The 8747-nt window shown below is 47.5% G+C and overlaps 1 protein-coding gene across 1 annotated transcript; it reads right to left on the bottom strand.

The window, feature by feature from the left end:
- Positions 1–235: 235 nt before the first annotated feature.
- On the bottom strand, positions 236–8494 carry Eif3f (eukaryotic translation initiation factor 3 subunit F). Its single transcript, XM_040756709.1, has 8 exons — positions 8096–8494; positions 3944–4014; positions 3645–3724; positions 3037–3174; positions 1608–1699; positions 1115–1251; positions 911–1024; positions 236–465 (listed from the first exon to the last, which is right to left on the bottom strand). Exons 1-8 carry the CDS (start codon positions 8472–8474, stop codon positions 388–390), a joined length of 1089 nt encoding a protein of 362 aa, XP_040612643.1. The 5' UTR covers positions 8475–8494; the 3' UTR covers positions 236–387.
- Between the last annotated feature and the right edge of the window lie 253 nt (positions 8495–8747).

An 8747-nucleotide genomic window follows, 5' to 3' on the forward strand; every position in this document is an offset into this window, starting at 1 on the left:
ATCCTTAGAGTCAGAAAAAGTAAAAAGATACACCATAAAGGCATTGTGCCCAGAAGGCTGCCTGGTGTGGTGCTGGGTGAAGCTAACATAGCCTGGGCTGTGGGTGCACCTACTGCTGATGAGTCATGCCAATGCATAGCCAGCTTCTCCCTAAAATGCCCACTCCCTGGCTTCTGTATGAGCTCAAGAACACTTTTCTTTCTCCCAGGCAACAATAAAGTGACATCAGATAAAGTTCACTTATAAAAGGAAGGCTATGTTTATTAGGAGTCCCAAGCAGCTGACTGAGTCATTGTGATTCAAGACCACAAAGAAACCCTTTGCCTCTGCCTCAGTCTGAGTCCTGTGGTGAAAACCAAGACCAGCACAAGTGCCTCTTAGGCTCATTCACAGGTTCACGAGTTTCTCATTGAGAGCAATCTGTGACTGGGTGAGATTGGCCAGGTAGGTCACCATCAGCAGGTCCTGAAAGAAAAGGAAAACAGTGAATGGGATGGGGACACAAAGGCCAGTGCTGGCCAGCTCCACTGTGGACACTGGCTGTGCAGAGTCCTGAATAAATGTCAGTGGGACAAACTGAGCGGGGGTTGAAGGGGGAGTCAGGAAGGGAATGTGTACGAACACTATCCTCCCTACTGATGCTTATAGAATAGGGGAATTTAGTGGAGACTTGTGGAGTATGGGGGGTGTGCCCTGTGAACACAGATGGGTAAAATTAGAAATTGTCTTCGTTACCTTGACTTTTAGCAAGTCTCCTAGCTGAGTCTAGTTAACAAGTCACGATAATGCCAGTAGTACTTCAGACAAGCACTTAGGGAGGAGACCCCTGAACATACTGTACTGCCTCCGCCCTGGCCTGTGTAGTGGCCTTCCATCCACCCAACCCCCAGGGCCCAGCCACAGCACTCACATTGATGTTGCTGTTGAGCATGGTCTCAAAGTCATCAGGGACTATCTTGGGCACTTGATTAACCAGGCTCATCAAGAAGCGGCCTACAGTGTTGTCGGCAGACACCTTTCCAGACTGAGAAGGCCCAGGGTTAGGTACTGTCAAGTCACCAGCAGGCCCCACAGGGATGCCAGCCCTCCCTTGCTCGTTCTTCCCATTTCTTACCAGCACATCTTCAGCATACTGCAAAACAGTGCTCAGAGCATCCTGGATGCGCGCAGAGGCTCCTCCCACTTGCTGCAGGTCACTGGAAAGTCCTATCACCCGGTTGGGGCTAAAACATGTCTTCATGATGAGGTCAACTGTGGGAGTGTGGGGCAGGCAGTAAGAGACAACAGAGAAAACTTGGTCATAACAAGAGGAAAGTGGTCACTAACTACCTACTATCCCCAACCCCTCTGGAAGCAGTCAGCTCCCAATATCCTTGCTCTCCACACGGTTTGGTAACTACTGGTTCTGGCCTCTTACGGAGATTGCATGGCCTGTGACACTGACAATTTCCTATCCCGAATAACCCGCACCTTCCAGTTAGCATGAACTTTGGACCAGTTTTCTTTAAGCTACCCAAGCCCTCCCTCCGTCTTTGTCACAGAGAAATGGCTCCCTCCCTTGAATAAGCCTGGGGTCTAGGTGTGTAGAGCGGGGGAAGGAAGCTCACCTCCAATGCGTTCAGTGTCATAGTACGCATACTTCACTGTGAGAGGTGTGAACATCACTCCCATCGTCCTCCCAGGGACACCCATTAAAGTGCTGGGAACAGAGGAGAAAAGGTAAATAGACGCCCTGAGAGCAGTTTCCACGTCCAGCCTAGGCTAGCAAAGTAGTCACAACGGTAGTAACTGCCACACGAGAAGGCCAGGACTGCCCCAAAAATACCTTGGGAGTAAATTTTCCTTCTCCTCTTTGGCCTGGCCCCTTGTAGGGTGACTTCACACACCATAATGCCAGTAATGAGGACAGGACTCTGGATGTTCCTGGCTGCCTAGACACCCATCTTCAGGGCAAACACTCACACCAGAGCACTCTTTTGCTGGGCCTGAGTCTCATTATCACTAAAAGACCAAACTGACTCATGCCCCAAAACACTGGATAGGGCGCTAAAAGTAACTTCACTAAAATTGCTGTTTACTATTTCAACTCTGTATTTTCATATGAATTTTGAGGCTGAATTTGTAGAGACTGAGAAGGTGGTGAAGGCGTGGGCTCAGTGCCTACCAATAGAATCAAGTTGTAGTAATAATTCTTCCCTCCTCAGTTGCCAAAGCCCTCCCCAGCAAGCCTTGACAAATGGCACTGTGGCAGTCGGCAAGTTCTGAGTCAACACTGCAATGTTATCATCCAAAAGCATACTTAATCCCTGCTTAAAAGATGTGTTCCAAACAATGCCAGCATCCTCTAGTTTATAAATACTGTGCTAAGTTCTAGGAATAATGAATGTACTGGTTAAGTTTTTTGGTCTATGGGAAGAAGAAACTCAATGTCTGTGGGGCATTTTCTTGACAGATGATTGATGTGGGTGGTGGTGGTCTGGGTGACAGAAGAAAGCAGTGTGCACACGCCAGAGAAACAAGGAGGTGGGCAGCATCACTCTGTGGTTCTGCTTCAGCTGCCTGACCTGACTTCCCTCAACGACAGACTGTGACCCGTAGGGTGAAATAAGCCCTTCCCTTCCCAAGTTCATTTTGGTCAATGTTTTATCACAGCAACAGAAAGCAAACTAAGACAATGAAAAACTAAAGGTAATTCAGAAAAGCAAAGAACAAGGCCACACAAGGACCATGGTAAACAAACCACATGGGGACTGTCTCAGAAAGATGACACAAATGAAACAAGGCAGTTTGGTCATGCACCAAAGGCACATTTGGAATGGACGTTAAGTAGCAAGTACTATAGTTTAAGTAGGACCAGTGAGTGTTAATTATGGGGTCAGTCTTTGCTTCAGAAACTTCTCTAATGACAGCTGTCAAAAGAGGAATGAAGTTCATGAAGAGGCAATGAGCTGCAGAATTAGACCTGAGTAGGGTAGGAGTGGGATGTCATATAGGCATAAGGGGTCATCTTAAATGCCTCTATTACCCAGGACTCACCTGACATAAGCCTTGATGCTCATGCGCCCATTCTGGAGACCTGTGTCCACAGTGAGGTGAATGGGGTTTGGGGCTTCCCGGCTGTAGTATTCATGGATGAGCACCGAATGTTCTGTGATGTCATGGCCTGTTGCATACCTGGAAAACAGACCAGTTAGAGACCAGTTAGAGGTACATGACACCTGATTCTAATCCCAAATACAATAGTGGCGTGGGTATCTCTGGGATCCTGACACTATCTCAGCAGTAATTAACAATGTCAACAAACTAATAACAAAAGCTATACCTGAAAATAAATATTCTTGACTTTATTTATTTGTTTTTTCAAGACAGGGTTTCTCTGTATTGTTTTGGAGGCTGTCCTGGAACTTGCTCTGTAGACCAGGCTGGCCTTGAACTCACCGAGATGTGCCTGCCTCTGCTTGCCGAAGTGCTGGGATTAAAGGCGTGCACCACCAACGCCCTATTCTTGACTTTAAATGATCAAAATAGGTTCAAGGTCACATGCTTTGAATAGTCTCTCTGAAGGTGAGAAAAGATCTAGTCTGATGACAAATGAGGCTGGCCCTCAATGAAGACTTTCTATCCACACACCCCCCTCAACTTACCAGCCTAGGATGAGCTCATTTGGGGAGACTTTTTTGTGCAATTCATACATATTCTTAGCAAACTCCATGTCAACAGCCACCTAGGAGAGAAGGCAGGAGAGGAAGTTAAGAAGCTAGAAGCACACTCTGAAACTGAATGGGAAGACCACCCCATCAGATGAAGAAGCCCAGGATGTGGGAGGGCAAGCAGTGCTTTGCCTGCAGCTCTGTTACAGACACAGCACAGGGGGGCCTTGGGGGAAGCCAGCAGGCAAATGGCTATAAACCGCACAGGGGCTGCTGAAATCCACTTAACTCACTTCATCTTCCGACTCATTGTGTGGCACTGAAAAGCAGTTGGTGACTTCCACTGAGTGCTTGTCAACAGTTCCTGGTAAAGAGAGAATGGCAGGGGTTACATAATCCTGGGATTATGACTTCCTTCCGTCCTTCTTTCTTTTGGTTTTTGGAATCGTAACTACAGATGAGCAAGAACTCCTGAGCCTCATGTCTCCACCACCCAAGCGCCAGGATTACAGGTGTGCACTGCCACACCTGGTTTATGTGGCGCTGGGGACTGAATGAGTGCTTCGTGCAGACTGGGCAAGTGCTCTATCAACTTGGTATCTCCAGCTCCTCCTCTGAAATGCTTGGAGGTCTCCTCAAAGTCAACAAACATGAAGCCAACACATCAGCCTCAAGTTCAACATCAACAAAAACAGTATTTTCTAGAGAACTCAAACTCTTTTCTAGCACCAAACAGGGTTAAGTCTTCCTTTACAGGGAAGGTCTCCCCTGCCTGTTATTTTCCACTACCAGCCCATCCTGTAACACTCACTCTTCACTTTTTTTTTTTGAGATAGGGTTCCTCTGCATTGTTTTGGAGGCTGTCCTGGAGCTCAGTAGACCAGGCTGGTCTCGAACTTAGAGATCCGCTTGCCTCTGCCTCCCAAGTGCTGGGATTAAAGGCGTGCGCCATCAATGCTGGGCTCACTCTTCACTCTTTAGAGCAGTGGTTCTCAATTTTCCTAATGCTGAGACCCTCATGTCATGATGACCACTATCCATAAAATTATCTTCACTGCTACTTCACAACTGTAATTTTGCTACTGTTATGAATCGTAATGTAAACATCTGTTTTTTGATGGCCTTCGGTGACACCTGTGAAAGCCTGTTCAACCTTCAAAGGGGTCCTGCTGCTCTGAGTATCTCTCTGTATGTTCACCTGACAGATCACTGAGGACAGACTACGGACAAAGCAGCCTGGTGTCACTGTCAACAGTTTTCAGAGCATTACGTGGACCTCCCTTTAGACCAGCTTATCCATCATCTCCCTACATGTGAATGGATGTCACCCTCAGTCTACCACAAACTTGTGTTCTCATATCCTCCCTCTCATTAGTTCCTGGCTCATACTGAGAGCCACGGGTGCCAACTTGACTCTGTTTTAATGTACTAGTACCTTCCCCCAACCTCCCTCAGCCCCTATTATAACATGCCTCTGCTACAGGTTTGGTTGTTATGGCTTCATTTTCTGAACTGTTCTTAAATCCATGTGTATACATTCTCTCATCTGACCAGACATTTGACCCTCATGACTGCTTCCTCCACTTCAGAGCCCCTTTCCCTAGGGTCTCCATAACGCCAGTCTCTTCTACTTTTCTCCCTTCCTAATCGGTTGGCTCTCCCCGACACTTCAGGTTTTCGGCATTCTTAGTGTTCCTAGTTTTTGCTCTATGTTCCTTTTCTAGGTCAAGTCCTGACCCAGAAACATTTCAGCTAATAAATGTTTAGCTGCCCAATCTTTTAGGCATTACTTCTGGCTTTTTTTTTTTTTTTTTTTTTTTGGCTACAAAGGTTGAGTAGCTGTGACAGACTGCACACAGAGCTGAAAATATTTCCCAACTTTTTCTTTTTTAACACAGCTGCCAATCCCTGTGGTATGTGACTTCATCCAGCTTTATGATTTCAGTCACTTGTATCTTCTGGTGGCTGAGACATACTCGCCCACATGTCTTTACATTCTCTTCATCTATTGTTAAGCTCTGCCTGTCTTTTACACTGATTGATTGTGGTGTGCACGTGCACCTGCCTGTGGAAGTCAGAGGACAGTCTACAGGAGTTCATTTTCTCCTTCTACCATGTGGGTTCCAGGAATTCACAGGTCAGGCTTGTGAGCCACCTCGGCAACCCTTCTCACTCAATTTTCCTAGACAAATCCGCTGCCACACTCAATGGCACCTCAGAAGGAATACATACCAAGCCCAAGCCAAACCCTCTGTGTCCTTTCTTCTATGAACAACTGGAGATCTAGAAATCACCTCTAACGGTGCACTTCTGACCATGTCACGTCCTGCCATCTCTACCCCGGTCTTTCAATTCTTCCCTCCTTCTCAAGTGCTTTTACTTTAGTGGAATGCCCTCCATCTGTCGTCCAGGCCCAGCTCAGGTCTACTACTCTGCACAAGGCAGCCAGTGCTCTGGCCTCCCAGCTTTGGAAAGAACCTTCTGCGGAGACGAGACTGCTGCTGCTCTCAGCTCTCCCTCCATGACGTGACTCCTGCCAGTGGTTCTGGGCACCTGCCTCCTTTGGGAAGCACACACGGACAAAGTCCATTTAAGGGCTTATTTCACACTGAAGATGTGTTACAGCTTAGTAGGACCTTCCATAGCATTTTTGGGACTCCTTGATAACTTTTTCAAATAGTTAAGCCTCCGTGTTTCCACAGGACACCCTGCTAGCAGAACAGTCATCGCATCTCCAGTACAGGGACTCTGTATCCATCGAGTTTAAGGTTGCAACAGTGTTCCTTTGACCAATTTTGAATTCGATGTACCTAACAGTTTTATGGTACATGAAAGTCACTAATGATTTCATCTAACCAGACAAAATCTTTTACAAATTAATGTCGACCTAAGAAAAGTCCAAGTTTCTACCAAACACTTAACTGCTTCATTTGTTTTTCTATCAACAACTCAACTGTTCTGTAGCAGTGGGAGCACCGAGCCGGATTCAGTCTGATAGAGAACCCTTAGACTAAAGCTGCCTTCCTATGAAAAGTGGGGTGAAACATAAACCTTGGTGGACATTGATTCCTCTAGTTAAACAGCTCCAGAGACTGGATATTAGATAGTATACCCAAAGTATTTGCTAAATGGCAAGTCACTGATGCAAACTTTTTTTTTTTTGTTTGTTATAGAAGCTCACAGTGGGGCAGTTACAGAATGCTAACACACTGAGAGGTTAAACATAGAGGGAAGTTAGGATTATAGTTGTAGAATTGAAATACAATGATGGAGAGCATGGAAGATACTTGTGTCGAAGAAAATGCAAGTGTGTTTTGACGAATGACAACGTGTCAACTTTTTGAAGTTTTGTAAAGTGCTATACTGTCTAAGAAATGTATGGTGGAGTGGTATGGCCTCCCTATGTGCCATATGGTGATCAACAGCTGCTGTACCTGAGGTGTGCCAGCCATCAGCTGCTTTCTGTAATAATTCCTCTCACAAAAACTGTCTGCTAAAGTCCCCCAAAGAGCTAGATCGCTGGAGTGTGATTACATATCCTGTTCTCTTTGCAATTTGTACCAGGTCTTCCATGGTACAAAAACTGAAAGAAATGATGGGGACAACCAGAGCGGAGGGCCAGTGTTAAGCTGTCACTAAGGCAGAGTGCAAGCAAATCTGACAGGACCAGCAGTCTCCAGAGACAGAAATGTACTCAACAGTCTTCAGTGCTTTTCAGTTTTACAAACCACTTCAACACAAGCTATCTGCAACATAGGAAAGAAAAGACTACTCTTCATTTAAGGTTGCTTGTAAACAGGTAATACTGTCTATGCTTGCATGCAAATGGAAAAGGAGAGTGAAGTGGGGGGAGGAACTTGGACCTGAGCATATACAGGTTTCATTCCACTAGAAACTAGTAAGGAGACTCCTGCCACTGAGCATGTCTTAAAAGTCCAGGAAAGCAAAATATTATATATCCGGAATAGGTTCTGAAGAAACCTAGCCTACTTGTTTAATTGGGGGAAGTTATGACACATCTTCTTCCCTTACAAGGATGGTGGGTACGTGTGTGCGCGCGCGCGCGCGCGCGTGTGTTGGTTAGTCAGTGGATATGAGGGAAGATGTGGATACTGTGCTTAAAAGAGTCAAGAGCTTTGCACTTCTTGTTGGCGTTTGAACTCACTTTTGGGGACATGCACTCTCCGTACTTGGCTGATAGGACTATAAAGTAACATGTAGATCTATTGCCACAGCTACTCAACAGCTCATACCTACTCTTTGAACATTTCCGTCGCTCAACGTAACAGCGATTCGGCAGGATTCAAGTAACTAAGGAAGGCAAGCCATATCAAGAAAGTGCAAAAGAGCAATAGGTTAAGAGTTCAGTGGTGATGGAACGAGAGGAAATAGTGAAAACAGGAGGGAGATGACGAGAAGAAAGCACTCATTTCTCCAGCACTCACCCAGCAGGGTTCCGATAACCCGGGCAGCTCCCTCGTTGCGTCTCTCGTAGCTGTCCACGATGGAGGCCAAAATGACCGGGTGCAGCCTGACCACGCGGCCGCCAGGGAAAGGCCCCGGCAGGGCGGGCCCGGGCTGCGAGGGTGCCGGCGTCTGCGCAGGGGCTGGAGCGGAGGCCGGGGTCTGGCCCGGAGCGGCTGGCGTAGCTGCCGCAGGGTCGGAGGACGAGGCCGGCGCCGGGGCCGCAGCGGGAGTCGCAGCCGGCGCCGGAGCTGGCGTGGGCGCTGCCGGGGCTGAAGCCGGGGCTGCGGTGGCGGCCGGCGCCGGGGCTGCGGCCGCAGTGGCAGGAGGGACACTTGCCGGTACGGTCGGGGATGCCATGTTGCCGAGAAAGAGGGAGCCCAGAACGGAAGGGCGTGAGTTGGGAAGTATTAGGAACTTGGTTGGTTGAATTTGTACCACGTGAATCAATTCTTGATGACTATTGGGCACTAACATTTCCGGCTGGTCGTAAGGTTTTAGTGAGCCCTGTGCGTTTTTAATGTCCGTCCATGAGCACTCAGTGCGGAGCAGGCTAAAGTAGTTCCTAGTAACTCTGGGACCGCCTGAGGGTGGGGTGGGGGTGGGCGGAGAGAAACAAATAGCAATCTACAC

This window comes from Mesocricetus auratus, unplaced genomic scaffold (genome assembly GCF_017639785.1).
Source record: "Mesocricetus auratus isolate SY011 unplaced genomic scaffold, BCM_Maur_2.0 Super-Scaffold_4256, whole genome shotgun sequence".
In the NCBI taxonomy this organism is placed as follows: Eukaryota; Metazoa; Chordata; class Mammalia; order Rodentia; family Cricetidae; genus Mesocricetus; species Mesocricetus auratus.

Excerpts from the sequence above, each read along its gene's own strand:
- Eif3f (XM_040756709.1), bottom strand. The coding sequence starts at position 8,474 with ATGGCATCCCCGACCGTACCGGCAAGTGTCCCTCCTGCCACTGCGGCC. Across the intron at positions 4,015-8,095 it reads GGTTATCGGAACCCTGCTGG|GAACTGTTGACAAGCACTCA; the intron begins GTGAGTGCTGGA and ends TCTCTTTACCAG. Across the intron at positions 3,725-3,943 it reads ACAATGAGTCGGAAGATGAA|GTGGCTGTTGACATGGAGTT; the intron begins GTGAGTTAAGTG and ends CTTCTCTCCTAG.